The sequence below is a fragment of the Saccoglossus kowalevskii genome, chromosome 21 (assembly GCF_978046115.1).
Source record: "Saccoglossus kowalevskii chromosome 21, keSacKowa6.1, whole genome shotgun sequence".
Taxonomy (NCBI): domain Eukaryota; kingdom Metazoa; phylum Hemichordata; class Enteropneusta; family Harrimaniidae; genus Saccoglossus; species Saccoglossus kowalevskii.
Genome location: NC_140661.1, coordinates 21285420 through 21302076, shown reverse-complemented (window position 1 = coordinate 21302076; position 16657 = coordinate 21285420). Strand labels below are relative to the sequence as shown.

General features: G+C 36.3%; 1 protein-coding gene across 3 annotated transcripts; it reads left to right on the top strand.

Annotated features, from left to right (window-relative positions):
* Positions 1-163: 163 nt before the first annotated feature.
* Positions 164-11040, top strand: LOC100370286 (chromobox protein homolog 5-like). 3 transcript variants are annotated; one of them, XM_002740566.4, is made up of 6 exons: positions 164-273; positions 946-988; positions 7712-7877; positions 8585-8735; positions 9120-9217; positions 10747-11040. In XM_002740566.4, coding segments are annotated over exons 2-6 (558 nt in total). In that variant the 5' UTR covers positions 164-273; positions 946-987; the 3' UTR covers positions 10889-11040. The 3 variants fall into 3 exon arrangements, with proteins under 3 accessions (XP_002740612.1, XP_002740610.1, XP_085351289.1); XM_085495163.1 differs by lacking the exon at positions 164-273 and adding an exon at positions 645-686; XM_002740564.4 differs by lacking the exon at positions 946-988 and having other exon boundaries at positions 173-273.
* Positions 11041-16657: the final 5617 nt, after the last annotated feature.

Genomic DNA, 16657 nt, shown 5'->3' with positions numbered 1-16657 from the left:
CCGATTTTAATGTTATGGACAATTATTTTTGTTTAGTTTCAAGAAAAAAAAAACGTAAACAATTTAATTAACATTGTACGTAATCTAGATTTTATTCGAGAGGTCGAATATATTTCGAATGCAATTTTTGACCAAAAAACGAAAGCGGTTTTCTGAAAAGGGCGCACTTCGAGTTGAAAAGGCCCCGGATGAAGATATCTGCGTCTGCGCATACTGACGATTTCCCGCTTCGATCTTAGCAATTATTTCATTGTGTTGATATCGTTGAGAAAGGTAAACCTTGTTAATTTCCAATTGTTAAATCTCACTGTTGTTGACGCGATTGTATTTTATTTACAAGTTTAGTGTGAGAGTATGCGTTATTATGAAAAAATGAACTTCCAAAGTTCACTACTATTGAAAACATATTTTCAAAATGGCCGCCGATTTCGAAAACTCGTGAGTTGGTACAAAAATCGACGCATTTCGTTACTTTGTCTTATCATTCGGGTTACTCGAACCCGCTCGTCGCGTTGTTGATGTATGTTGAAAGACTGCTTGATAAAGTAGCTAACTTCTTTTGAAATCATTGTGTTTTTATTGAGCTGTCAATGTTTCATGACGTCACCAAACTCTTCACCTGAAGACAGCTGCTTTCCCGCATGTTGGACACATTCGTGAGTGACCGCTCGCAGTTAAACCATCAAGTACTTGTCACCTATATGTTTCATATGTCGTCTTGTTATGTCGGTTTATTTTTAGTGCTAATGTTTCATTTCATGATGCTGGTTTTTACTCGTTGAAAACTGCTGAGATTGTGCATTTTGTCAACAACCAGCAGTGAGTGCACATGTCATTAAGATCCATTAGACTTCACCATTCATTGTTAAAACTCTAAACATGTGCTAATGAATATGTACATCTACACTGCATGTTACTGGTAGTTTCTGATTTGTATACTTGCAGAAAATCCACTTGCGACTCCTGGGAGATTTGAAAGAATTTGCAAGTAAATAAATAAATTTCTTTCTAGTTCTACCAGTATTCTTGCTAACTTTAACATGGTCTGAAATAGTAGCACATCGGAAACGTTTCATTTTGTCCATAGAGGTAAAGAGGTGGTCAAACTGCCTTTGACTCATTGTTTATGGTGCTAATTGTTTCAGAGTCTATAGTTAATTGCTGGTCCTTTAAGCAACCAGAAAATGTTGCAACAAAAGCAAAAAGTTGTGTTTGTTTCTTTTTGTTGGTCTGTATTTAAGGATGCTGTACACCTTTTTTTGCTTTGAAACCCAAAATTCTACTTTTTTGTATTTTTCAATGCTGGACTACAAGGAGCAAACACTCAGTAGGGAAAAAAAGTGAATTGAATGTTTTTATAGGGTGTAAAAATCAATTTTTGTTAATTAAAAACAAAAGCACATGTCATTGTTTTGAAAGCTATGTTTTAATTAATCAGCCAAAGACATAATAGACAGATAATTTGCATAATAGTCACCACCCATAGCAAATATAAACAGTCTCTTGCATTCAGTACCAGCTCAGACTAGTAATACAAGTACATTTTTGTATTAGTAGTGCGAGGTACAAGTTACACGCACTCCATAAATTTAATTTCGTTGAATTTCTTGCTCTTCAAGCAGTTGACTATGAAACAGTCTTGGGGTCGACTATGACAGTGACGAAAGAAAACGAATGCAAGGAAATTTTGAGAAGAATGTCGACAGTGTGTAAAGTGATTATTATGAAAATTTAATCACGGAAGGTACCTTCCACGATTTAATTGATCAGACCATGGAGGTATAAACAGAAGGTAGAAAATTTGAGCACATGGCAGACTTAGTTTTCGTGACCAAATTACGTGTCATGGACTCCGACCACAATGAGTCGGAAGTGAAACACTTGGGCCCGGACTTGGCTACACCATGGCTACGCGTAAAGCCCGAGACAAGCAGCTGTAAAAATGTGTGTGTGAGCATCCTTGTTTTACCTGTTTTATAAATAATTTGATGGATTCAATGAAGTTAGATTTGTTATACATGATATAGAAAGTGAACTAAATGTTAAATACCGGCAGTAGTCCCCACCAGCAGTTGTTCCGGTACTATGTATTACGCATTGAAGATGGAAAAAGAATCATCACACTAATTTTGTCAACAGTTTTAGGAACTAAAAAACGGAAAACACGATTTATGGCGAACAGGTTATTTTACAAATCAACAAAATAATAACGGAGCAAACAAACTGAAAATTCACCGCCCGATCGACAGACAACTTTAAACCTAAGCGATCACATCTCCCGATTCAGTTCATCACCCGCTGTGACTTCTATCCCCCTCATTGCCATTCAAATCAGATAATACAGATGTTCGTCGAGACATCTCGCGCAGTAAAACAAAAATCTTGGAAAGAAAACTATATGTAGTTGACTCTGGTGGTGCTTTTCAGCCACGGATATTGGTTCAGCAGCTGAGCAAAAGAATGACCTTCCATGGAGGGCAATGTATGGTAATGAGTCTTCCAGAAAAGGAGTGTCTCCTCCCACAACGTATTAATGAATATGTAAATCATGACGTCATTTTGGCGTGGCTTTGTCAGGCCGTGAAACAGTGTTTCCTATTGGATTCGAGAGCATAATTTCGTACTTTATAACCAATTGCGACCACGCATATCCACACATCTGCGTGATTATGACAGACAGATACCATGACTATTCGTTATGAGTTTGTTTTGATCCATGGGACAAACGGATTTTGAGTTAGCCGACGATACGTTGCTGCTAAGTTGTTTTTGCCGTTTTCTCGGTGAAACAAAACAGCGATTCACGGCAACTGCAGGCCTTTGATCTCGAGTTTTAGTGGACGCATTATACTAATTTTTCGCACACACTCTTCGATATGTTCCCTCTCAAGTCGCGCTGGGATTTTTCTATTTTCCTATTTGTTTCGAAATTACGTTCTAATTTCTGAATACCGAAAAGAACCAGATCGCATTGTTTTTTCAAGATAGCTAAATTATTATTTCTTCTCCAACTATCATGTCGATATATATCTCAATTAACGCGGAATGGTGGTGAGCGTCGTCTGAAAAACTGTTTTGTTGCCAATGTTAAACTAAATTTGTTTATTCATTGGTTCAATTATTTGTTACCGAAAATGGCTTTCTGTGTTTACACAGAGATCACGTGACTATACACGTCCATACACACACTATCTTGTCGATTTCATATCCAGTGTGAAATAAGCTTTCCATCAATATATAGCTTTGTGTGGTTCAGTAAATATTTTATATGAAAATATCAGTTTAGATACCAAAATACCAAAAACGTGTACAGCATCCTTAACTAGGTTTCACTTGACTAGTCATCCAGTTGTCAATCTGGTAGTATAATCCTGGGTCAAAAGTAAATTATTCTGAAATTGTTCTTGATTAAAGTTTTTCGCTTGAATATCTTTTTTTTTATGCACTTTTTGATATGTAAATCACAGTCCCTCTATCCCTGGTCTGGAAACGACTAGCGTTCTTATGTCTCGAACCGCGGTGCGGGTAAACAAACAGTTCACACCCGGGCCAAGGGAGTCAGGAAGTCAGATTACAATACCGTCAAAATATTCATTAAAATCGGAAAATTTACCATCATGCAAAGCGATACCCCATTGTGTGACTTCACTTTGACTTCAAATTCGGGCAACCACAACGTAAACAAACATGTAAACAAAATTATCACTATGAAATTTGAGTTTTTTTAACGGTGATGCACATCAAAACCAGCCTACCAACTCATAAACATCCAGTTCCTACAATGTAAAGATTAATATCGGGAATTATATTCATCTTCTACAGTGTTCTCCCCATAATATAATGATTAGCATATAATTAGCATAAATTAACATATTGTTTGTCATATGGACACATAAAACAAAACCATTTTTTTTTCCTTTTTTTTCTATTTATTTTATGTACAATCTGTATCAATCTGATTAAAATCTGATGTAGTGTACGGGCTTTAATTATTTTGACTATAAACTTATTTTAATTTTATTTTTTATTATATTTGTTATTAATGCCCTTTTATTTTATTATTTTACTTTGATTTTAAGATTTTTTTTTTTTTAATTCCGCCCTACCTACATCTGATCAGACGTCTATGTAAGTCCCGTTCAAATCTCGCGTAAGTAACAGCCAATCACAGCCCCCCTTTTATACAGACTGTCGATTGCTTACTTTTCAGTGTATACGGGCAATCTTTCTGTACATTATATTTTGCCCACTTGAATAAACCATTAATAGAAAATTGCTAGTATATTTTTATTTGCAAAAGAAATTCCACAGCATTTTACAATTTTTGTCATTACATTGAATATTTTTTTCACTTCCAACAAATGTGTACACTTCCAGATACATCTTCGCCAGCCAAGGTTCGTTCATTCAGTCATCGCTTCAATTTTACATCACTAAGCATAATTATCTAGAATGGAAGCAAAAAAATAAGTAAATCATAATGATTAGAACACTGTAAACAGCTATAGTAAACAATGCAAACTGATTTTAAATTGTATAGCGGTCACCAGCCCACGGCATCGACGCAGAAAATTGGAGCAAACAAATATTTCCTGATCAATTGCGATGTGTTAAAAAATAAAGAATAAAAAATATTTTATTCCAGTCCAAATCAGCTCAATTACTTTAATAAAGAGTTATTGTATAATGTACAAAATGCAATACAATTAGATGAATATTTACAGCTTCAATACCGTAGACGATTTTGGCCCGATCGTCAACAAAACATCACCCGTCTCCAGGGCAGGCGACTGGAAAAAGACACGGGTGTTCGGTCGAACCGGTGGAAACAAAATCAACACTCCCAGAATAACTATGCGGAATAACGATCTAAAGTCGAACCATTCGAGTCACAATATTAACATAAAAATGACTTTCGTTGCATTTGACAATGATAAACTTACCGAAAAGCCGTGTTATTCACGGTTGCTAACGTCGGTATAATCCGCCATTTTATTTGAGTGTGTTTGCCACCCGGTGACGTCATCATGTGCGCTATAGAAGGACTTTACCGCTATGTGATTCCTTGACTAAAATCGTCAATAGTGGGTCTCGTTGAAATCTCGTTACATAGGCGTCGGATCAGATGTAGGTAGGGCGGAATTTAAAAAAATCTCAAAATCAAAGTAAAATAATGAGATAAAAGGGCATTAATAACAAAAGTAATAAAAAATAAAATTAAAATAAGTTTATAGCAAAAATAATTAAAGCCCGTACAATACATCAGATTTTAATCAGATTGAATCTGTATACAATTATTGCACTGCATGTTTAGTATTGCAAATGTCCTGCAGAAATACTGAGTTTTCTGTTCCTTTGCTTGGCCCAGCAATCAGCAACTTTATAAATCCCTGTTCAGTCCCGGTAAATTAAACATGGGGTTGATTATTCTCATTGCTTGTCTTCCGTTTCTGTTGTTTTCCGGTTAAGTACAACAACTGTTACGAGTCACGATACTTACGCTACTATGTTCGAGCAATAATAGTTTTTCTGGCTGAAATTAGCCATCTTTATGTATTTTTTTTAATCATCGATGTTGTCTGTTCAACACAATTGTGAACAATTTGAGACAACGGAGGTCTGAATTACGAATTGTCGCCATTGTTATACCATGTAAAATTGAGGCTTTTCTTCCAAGAAATAACACAAGTGTCACTCCAATTTCCACACGTTTCTTGAACTGCTTTGTTTTTTTAAAACGATATCCAACCAATGAGAAATAACAGGGGATTATCCCGGGAAATTGGCGTTAATGCATTTGTAGAATTTAAAGTTAGCCAGGAAACTTACAGTCTGCGAGAGACTGAAGAAATCAGATCACGGGATAAATAATAGCATCGCGGAGGAAACACATAGCGTCGCGGGCAAATCCGATCGCGTCGGGGCCCGCGACGCTGTTTTGGCCTGGGGAGAACACTGTTCTAGTTTTAATAGGGAAAAAACTTCGCGTGCCAACATGCTGACATCGCTAAACAAATCTTGTCAAAATGGTGTCGTTCATGTTAACGTGATCGATCGAAAAACCTGTGATATTTCTGATTCTTGGGGGTTCATAACAGTTTAAGTCAACTATACAACAACTAATGACTTTATTCTATGCAAAAGTATATAACAATGCTTGTATGTAAATGATTTTTTTAGCACAGAATTGAGTACATTGTCATTTCAAAACATCGCCATTTGCATTTACGATCTAAAAAGCATCCATAAAAGTCACTCAATTTAACATTAATAAAATGCGGTGTGACAAATAACAAATCAGCCCACCAATTTTTAATGATATTTTTCGATCATAAAATGTCAAAATCGAAGACAAATATTGGTTTTGCGCCGAGAAGTATGGTAAATAAAATAGAGTTCATTTCAATCACCCCAAAATCAAAAACGACAAAAATCTGGGTAAAAGTATGAAAATTTGTTGCGAAAATGTGTTGCTGCTGGTAAAATAGATGAATTGGAGAACTACTCGCCGGCTAAAATATGACCTTATACAGATATCCTGATTATAAAAGTTTTTAAAAAAGCACGAATTCTGGAATAAACAACTAAGTTGTAAAAAAAATACACAACACTGACGATGTAAAAAATAGTGGCCGGCTGTGTACTGATCACGTGACAATGCTTTGCCCAACCCCGCAATGCGCCTTTGCCAGGGAAGGAGGCCAATTCACACCTAATACAATGACCGTTTCCAGACCGGGGATAGAGGGACTGTGTAAATCAAGCTGTCAAATAGCATTGATGGTATTATGCAGACTGCCAATACCTGAATTGAAGCTTTCAGCTGTGTTATACTGTAAACTGATTATAATTATAGCATTAACGAAGAAAACAATTTCAGAAAGTAGCCAAAACTGTGTTGTTAAGACCCCAGAAAAATTGTCACTGCAACAAAATTTCCCTGATAAGCAAAAATTTCTCTTGTGAAATTAAAGCCGTTTTACAGTAGCATTTATGTACACAGCCAACCGTCATGAACACGCGTCTAAATTCAAACAGCATTGAACTTTTTACCTGGATAGACTGTACTTGCTTTCCATTGTTTTTATTTACAAAAAGCAATAACAAATCTTGCAGTTGATTTCAAAATTTTAACTGCCATTGTTTATTTACGAAACCAGCCTGAAGCATATCAGTGATGTTTCACTTCTGACACAAGTGAATGGTGACCACGCTCACATTGGTATGGTCAGATTTTAAATTAAGTTCCCAATTGCTGTTAATGTTGCCCTTTTTCTCAAAATTTATGTCATTGGAATTATCAAGTCAGTCAAGTATCCTCAACACTTTGCATAATTTTGTCACCATTGATGCTTTCAGATAATCAAATTTTTTTAAAAATATTAAAAGCAAATTAGTATTACCACAATGTGATTTAAAGTTGCTTTCCCACTTCAATTGTAAAACATCTTCCCACAATAATAGCTCATATCGTGCCTTCTCCTTTCCCGACATTTTATTTTGAGAGTATTGAAAGTTCTCGTCTCTTATCACTAACATGTCTACAATGTAACCTTTAAGGACAAGCAATGATTTTTAATTCTGTGAGTGGTTAACAAATCAAACCTAATTTAAGAGGCATACTACCTCAGATTTGTGAAGTGGAAGGGCAACTTTAATCATTGAGTGCATTGCATAGCACTGTACTGTACTGTTGCTGTTTTGTTTGTAGTGGCTAACATGGGTAAAAGTAAGGCCAAGGCAAAAAGGAAGGAAGATGATATTGTTCTAGCAGAGGAAGAAGAGGAGGAAGAATACCAAGTGGAAAAAGTGGTCGATAAAAAAGTAAACAAACATGGAAAGATAGAGTACCTGTTAAAATGGAAAGGTTATAGCGAGTAAGTATTTTTGGTCCCTTTGGTAACACTCGTGGACTCTCCTGTTTAGTAATTTTTCCATTGGCCATGGACATTAGCTAGTAGAATTTTTTAGAACTCTTTAGAGGGGTAGTTCAGACTGTTAAACAGTACATGCTGCATTGATAGTGCGTCAGTGGTCATATTATATTTTTTTTAAAGCAGGAAGTGCTCTATTGTTGTAACATCATTGGCAGATAGGTTACCAGGTTCATGAATAAAATCATCCCCTAATTTTGGCAGTCATAAAAGATTTACTATAAAATGGCGTATTTGCTTGCGAATCTTTTTCATAGAAGCACTCTCCACATTATTACTATTCAGTTAACTTGTAGCATCTCCGTACCAAGTGAATTCGAGTTTGATAATCTCATTATAATTGATCACATGGTTAGGTGCTATATTAGATCAACTGATACTAATCTGAAATATTTTAAACTCTATCTTGCTACATAATGCTCTACTTAATGAATCTTAGTTTGTCAAATGCATCAGAAAATGTGGCTGTCTCCATTTTGAATTGAATGCAAACACTGCTCCAACTTTCCATCACTTCATAAACCTGAAGTTTTTATCACAGTACACACCATCAGAACCAAATATGAAAAGTACATGCGAACAACAACAACACCACCACTCCACACTTTGGACCGCTTACAGCATTGATATTCTTGCGTATTTGCTTACAGTGCTGAAAACACTTGGGAACCAAAAGATAATTTAGACTGTCCAGACTTAATCTCAGAATTTGAAACAAAACTAAAAGACAAAGAAACAAAAAAGAGGAAATCGGCATTTAATGGTTCAGAAGAAGCCAAGAAAAAGAAAAAAAAGGAAGAAGTAAGTTATTTTATCAAGTTAGTCAATCTGGGGAATATCGAGCATGCAGTTTTACAACAAAACAGGCTATATTAATTGCTATATTAAGTTAATGAAATATCAAACTATAAATGAAAGGCTACCCATTTACCTACAATTTTTCTTCAACCATTGTGTTGAAAGCTCTTTTTGTACAGCTTTTAAGTTTCTACTAAACCTAGTGGACTACCCAATATTACCATGGGGCTACCAACTTTTAAACTGGTAGGCCACCAACTTTGAACAAATGTTAATTTTGAGTCCTGAAGTCTTGTACAAGTTTTATGTTGACGGGCTGCAAACATACAGACCTTGTTCTTATTCTTGCATACTGCAACAATACTTGTACCTCTCATTGTATTATAGGATGAAACTGCTGTGAGGGGTTTTTTAAGAGGTTTGGATCCAGAAAGGATAATTGGAGCCACAGATTCAAACGGTGAACTTATGTTTCTTATGAAATGGTAAGTAGTGTTTTGTACTCAACAACCGTGTGATGATGCTTAAGTTTTGAAAGTTGAAGGTTTAGATGCAAGTTCGAAGTGAATTTGTAGTCTCTGTTCAAACTCGGTCCAAAAACAGCGACTTATCGATTTGACTTCTGTGTGTCCGTATGTGGGTTTGCCTGTTTTGACCTATATCTTAGACATGCCTGGACCGATTACATTCAAACTTCACACATTACATATTTCATGATCTTTTTCACCATTTTGGGGCATTTCTGGCATTCCAGAACCGGGTCTCTGCAGTTTACAGATGGATTTTGTTTAAACTTGGTACATACATTGGACATTATGGGACCTTGATGCAGGTCATTTTGTTTTTAAGATCAAATTCAAATTGACCAACTGGCTGCCATTTTGTTCTAGTGAATGCTGTTCTTGCATTCTTTTATTGATTATGTTCAAATGTTATATATTCATTATACATCATGTCATAGATATACAGATGTATTGGTTTGACTTTCTGATTCAAAATGGCCGACCATTGGCCATTTTGTTTTATTGATGCTGTTCCAGAGCAATATCTCTTATTGTGGACAAGTACTTGTTTGATGATTAGATATAAGATGACTAAATGTCAGTCATTTTAATGTTAAAAAATCTACGTAATTAAGCATCAGCTTCTGGATCCACATCTTTGCCATGTTTATGTTCAAACTATATTATTATAAACAAAACTATATATCTTAAATTTGATGTGTAACTGGCACTATGCCATGCATGGCTTGTCTCCACTTGTGTTTTCCAGTTTGCCATGGATGTTCAAATCGAAAAAGCTCTCGCAATTGTTGTTTATTTCAAATGAAACGTTCACTCTGTTTATCTGTTGTTTAATAACAAATGGGTGTCCAGGCGTATAGATAGCATGTTTTGTTTTCATATTACAAAGTTGTCAAGCAGAATGTTTGCTTTATATTCAATCCCGGTCAGTATTTCACATTTAGGATGGCATTGTGCAAGAATGCAAAGCTTTACTTTACTATAGCAGACATTACTCTAGCTAAATAATTTTCAATCTCTCTGACCAACCAGAAAACACAAATGAAGATAATGCCTGTTTTATGAAAGTGATGTTTATCGTCCACAAAAATGCTTGCTGATGTTCAATCGTGATGTAAAAAAATAAAATAAAAAATATTTACAATTACTGTTTGCACAATACTCTATCGAATCACCAATTACTGGTGTTATGCATAAACTTCTCACCAAACCTTTCAATGTTAGATCAAATCGTGACAAATGTTCAATTATTTGAATCATTCAAGTTGTGTAGTTTCAAATTTTGGTGCACTTGAAAAAAATAATTTGTATTAATGACTGCAATTAAAAAGAATAATTATTTTAACTACTGTGATCTACTAGTTTTTAGAACCACGTTGGTGGTGGCTACCCAAATTTACACATACTTCTAAAATCCTATTTTTGCACAAACTATGATACAATGTATGTAGCACACTACCTAAATAGTGATTCATGTTTTTGTATTTCAGGAAAGGTAGTGATGAAGCGGATTTAGTTCTCGCGAAAGAAGCAAATGTCAAATGTCCACAAATCGTGATTTCATTCTACGAAGAAAGGCTCACATGGCATTCATATAATAACGATGAAGATGAAACCGAAAACACTGTTTGATGTTTTAAGAAACCATTTTCTTGTCTTTATTCAAACCTATGGACCTTTTTTATTTTTATTTGAGTTAAAATTATTAGCCTTCACTGGTTTAACAAGAGGTCTGTAGAGAAGAAAAATGCGTGTAGACAATTAAAGGTGTACAGGAAGAGGGATTCATGGCTGAAGATCATAACTCTACTGATTCGTACTTGTGATAAGACACCCATTTTTAACATTAGATGACACTCCCACTTTTGTATTTTCAGAAACCAGTATTGTAATCAGAGAGATTCTATTGTGTAAACTTCTAAACTGTAAAAAAAAAGTTTCAGTGTCTATCCTTTGAGCTGAATTTGATGCGAAATTCACTTATTCATGATTTTCGAATCTAGTGAAATGAACATTCGATGGACTTGGATGTTGAGTTGCAATCCATCTTTTCTTTTTGATTTGTTCATCTACAAGCTTTTGTAATCCCTGCATTATAACTGGTATTTTGTATATTGTGCTCACCAAGGGAGTGGCTTTTGTATCTGTAAAACAAGGCTTCAAATAATTCTGAGTCACAATCCATCACTTCCTTGCAAACCATGGGAGTCGAGAGAGTTTACCAGCAGCTGGAACTCGCTCAACTCGCTGAGAATGGGGTGGGGTCTAATGAGCTGACCAAAAGGGGGAAATTTATGGAGTCTATCAGTTTGTGATCAGTTGTAAGCTTCTATCGCTGTACCAGTTTAGACTGATCTTTTTAAAGTTGAAAACATAATCATGATTGTTGGATTATTTTTATAACCATTTAAATAGAATTAGTGTATTTCATTGTTTCTTTTGAATCTGGTGTACCAAAAAGACAGGCTCGGATTTTTCATGTTTGAAAGACTTCCTTATTCAATGCAATATAATTAAACTGTCAGATGTGGTGCCAAAATTGTAATTACTCGTATACCACCTGCTCGTAGTTTTTTATTTGTGGCGCTAAATCAACTGAGCATCAAATTTGTTTTGCAATTGGATGTATGAAGGTAGGGGTTGGGGGTTGCTTGGCATCCTCCTGTCATGTTTAGATTAAAATCTTCGGTGGAGATTTAGTGCAGCTTAAAGCAGGTATTTGTAGATGTAATCTGCTAAAGTTTAAGAGAAGTTTTATTTTTTGCATTTGTCATAGATGAGAATCCAGTCTCCTCTTTTTGTATGTTAACACCATTTTATTAAATGTGTCAGATTAAAATATTATGTGTTTATTTCTTTCAGATGTCGGCGTCTTGATCATTTGCTCACTTTGTGTTAATAAATTCCAACCTACAAGTTTGAGTTTCTTGTTGCGCTTATCGTTTATAAAGCTTAATCTTAGTTCTGGGACTATTTGGTCTGAATCTATGGGGTAAATCATAGACTGGAGGGTCTATGGGTAAATGATGTTAAAAAAACTTTCTAATTTCCGCATATTTAAATACTTGGTTTAGCTTCCCATTTAATTGTTAAAATTGCATTTGTTAAATCATTCAAATTGCGAAGATTTGTTTCAACAAGGGTAAATCCAAAATTTTCTAAAATATTTGCACATTGTCAAATGCATGTACGAGGGGGCGTTCAATAAGTAATGCCCCTGACCCTTTTCCCATAGCAGATTAATGATAATTGGCAGTTATTAGTCTTTCTTTACATAGGAACCACCCAGAGTTGTGCATTTCTCATCGTTTGATGCAGCTCTGGACAGTTTTTGTAGAACATCCTAGGTTGGTCCTCCAACCATGTCGTAACTTCAGAAATCGAGGCTGCATCATCTTGGAAACACTTTCCTTTCAAAAACAACTTCATGGCTGGGAAAAAATGAAAGTCTGAGGGTGCAAGGTCAGGAGAGTACGGGAGATGGGGGAGAATTTCATAGCCACACGCCCATGCTTCTGTTCTGGCGACGTGAGAGTTGTGGACCGGAGCGTTATCATCCTGGAGGAGGATACCTTTGATCTTGCCCCGCTTCTCGATTTTGATAGCTTCTCTCAATTTCATCAAAAGTGATTGTGGTACCCTTTGCCAGGAAATCTGTCATCACTACTCCGTCCTGGTCCCAAAAAGACTAAGCATGACCTTGCCAGCGGAGGGCTGCACCTTTGCAACTTTAGTCTTTTCATCACAAATTAACTGCACTTTCCTTCAGATTGATACAAATTTGAGTAAAAACTGAAAATTTATTCAAATTTTGTTGGTTCCAAAATTAATATTTCCAGAAATATTGAAGATAAGTAAAAAAGTGCTGAACAATTTGGCTGAGAAGTAATTAAATATAAATTTTTTTCATGTTATGCATCTCAAATAGACAAAAATTAGTTGCCAAGCTTCTTCATTGAAAAAGCAAATCTGAAATTTTGAATTAATTTTTAATTGCTCCAATGCTCTCAAAACACAGCAGTTCTTTCTAAGCGTAAAGTAGGATACTATTCTTTTAGAATACCATCCTGCTTTGATTGTTTTAAGCATATGTAGTACAATGCAATCATCCTGCCATGTGATTGCAGGCATGTATTGGAATACTAGTAGAATGCTATCATCTCGCTGCGATTGTAAGCGTGCAGTGGAGTATCAGTAGAATGCTATCATCCTGGTGTGTGATTGTAAGCATGTAGTGAAATACTAGTAGAATGCTATCCTGCTCTGTGATTGTAAGCGTGTAGTGGAGTATCGGTAGAATGCTATCATCCTGCTGTGTGATTGTAAGCGCGTAGTGAAATACTTGTAAAATGCTATCATCCTGCTATGTGATTGTGAGCATGTAGTGAAGTACTTGTAGAATGCTATCATCCTGCTATGCGATTGTGAGCATGTAGTGGAATACTAGTAGAATGCTATCCTGCTATGTGATTGTAAGCGTGTTGTGGAGTATCAGTAGAATGCTATCATCCTGCTATGTGATTGCAAGCATGTAGTGAAATACTAGTAGAATGCTATCATCCCGCTGTGATTGCAAGCATGTAGTGGAATACTAGTAGAATGCTATCATCCCGCTTTGTGATTGTAAGCATGTAGTGGAATACTAGTAGAATGCTATCATCCCGCTGTGTGATTGTAAGCATGTAGTGGAATACTAGTAGAATGCTATCATCCCGCTGTGATTGCAAGCATGTAGTGGAATACTATCATCCTGCTGTGTGATTGCAAGCATGTAGTGGAATACTAGTAGAATGCTATCATCCTGCTATGTGATTGCAAGCATGTAGTGGAATACTAGTAGAATGCTATCATCCTGCTATGTGATTGCAAGCATGTAGTGAAATACTAGTAGAATGCTATCCTGCTCTGTGATTGTAAGCGTGTAGTGGAGTATCGGTAGAATGCTATCCTGCTGTGATTGTAAGCGTGTAGTGAAATACTTGTAGAATGCTATCATCCTGCTATGTGATTGTAAGCATGTAGTGAAGTACTTGTAGAATGCTATCATCCTGCTATGTGATTGTAAGCATGTCGTGGAATACTAGTAGAATGCTATCCTGCTATGTGATTGTAAGCGTGGAGTATCAGTAGAATGCTATCATCCTGCTATGTGATTGCAAGCGTGTAGTGAAATACTAGTAGAATGCTATCATCCTGCTATGTGATTGCAAGCATGTAGTGAAATACTAGTAGAATGCTATCATCCTGCTATGTGATTGCAAGCATGTAGTGGAATACTAGTAGAATGCTATCATCCCGCTGTGATTGCAAGCATGTAGTGGAATACTATCATCCTGCTGTGTGATTGCAAGCATGTAGTGGAATACTAGTAGAATGCTATCATCCTGCTATGTGATTGCAAGCATGTAGTGGAATACTAGTAGAATGCTATCATCCTGCTATGTGATTGCAAGCATGTAGTGAAATACTAGTAGAATGCTATCCTGCTCTGTGATTGTAAGCGTGTAGTGGAGTATCGGTAGAATGCTATCCTGCTGTGATTGTAAGCGTGTAGTGAAATACTTGTAGAATGCTATCATCCTGCTATGTGATTGTAAGCATGTAGTGAAGTACTTGTAGAATGCTATCATCCTGCTATGTGATTGTAAGCATGTCGTGGAATACTAGTAGAATGCTATCATCCTGCTATGTGATTGTAAGCGTGGAGTATCAGTAGAATGCTATCATCCTGCTATGTGATTGCAAGCGTGTAGTGAAATACTAGTAGAATGCTATCATCCTGCTATGTGATTGCAAGCATGTAGTGAAATACTAGTAGAATGCTATCATCCTGCTATGTGATTGCAAGCATGTAGTGGAATACTAGTAGAATGCTATCATCCCGCTGTGATTGTAAGCATGTAGTGGAATGCTATCATCCCGCTGTGATTGCAAGCATGTAGTGGAATACTATCATCCTGCTGTGTGATTGCAAGCAATGTAGTGGAATAGTAGAATGCTATCATCCTGCTATGTGATTGCAAGCATGTAGTGGAATACTAGTAGAATGCTATCATCCTGCTCTGTGATTGCAAGCGTGTAGTGGAGTACTAGTAGAATGCTATCATCCTGCTATGGGATTGCAAGCATGTAGTGGAATACTAGTAGAATGCTATCCTGCTCTGTGATTGTAAGCGTGTAGTGGAGTATCTGTAGAATGCTATCATCCTGCTGTGTGATTGTAAGCGCGTAGTGAAATACTAGTAGAATGCTATCATCCTGCTATGTGATTGCAAGCGTGTAGTATCAGTAGAATATCATCCTGCTTGTGGGGACGTCTTTGTAAACCAGTTGTCGAGCAATCAGACATGCCACATACTTTAGGTTTATTTAAGTACATGTCAACAAAACCTGTAACTAAGTGAAATGCATTAAGCCTCCTTATGTAACCTTGCAGGAATTCTGCGTTTACCCCGGTAAGCGGCAAACAGGAAGTGCATTTGGTTTGTGGTTCATCTGTCATAGTGCATTGTTCAATGTCTAATCCTGTAGTAAGTAAGTGGTATCGGTAGTAAGTATTCCATATATATTTCCATTTCTGGATATTGCCGCTAAAATCAAATCTGATTTTCTAAGAGGTACATCTCAACCTTTACAGTGTTCCCTCAGCCATATTTTCCTGAAATGTTCCAAGTCTGGTGCACCTTGGTTTCTTGAAATTTGAGAAACATTCTTTTTAAATTCCTGCATTTGTATTTTTATACCACTTTTTGTCAGTGTACTCTCACAGGACTGATTTTGGAGAAAGTAGAAGTCAGTCAGCCTGTTGACTGTCGAAGGACGGTCTTTAAAAAAAAATGTTTTAGCCCCTAATTTGTTTTTTGTTTACACTTATTTTACTTAAAAAACAAACTTTAAATTTTGGCACATCGACTTTCAAAAACTATACAAGTCATCTATTCGTACAGATTGGCAAACTTTATCTTTATATATCATTATTGAATTTGTTGTGTCAATAAAAACAGTTCACAGTTACTATGTTCACGTTACGGGATCTCGGCACGTGCCCAAATATTTAATGTTTTGTGTTTGCACATGGATTACTGCAGTTGCGTTCACGTTATTCGAGACCCACTGAGGGCCGACTCGGCTTGTGCTGAAATCACGCCCTCATTCGTAGATCAGTTCATTCATTACTACAGCATCCGACCATATACTAGTATATCTGCATTGTCATTTCATACTAGTGTGATTCTGCATATAAATTTACCACTGAGGGCGTGATTTCAGCTAGTATCGAGCTTTGAGTCGGTAAATCTCAGTTTCGATCCCAAGCATGTATCGATACAGAGTTTTTTTCAGCACGTGCCGAGATTTCTAATGTGAATGACAATGGTATATACCGGTATTTACATTTTGCCA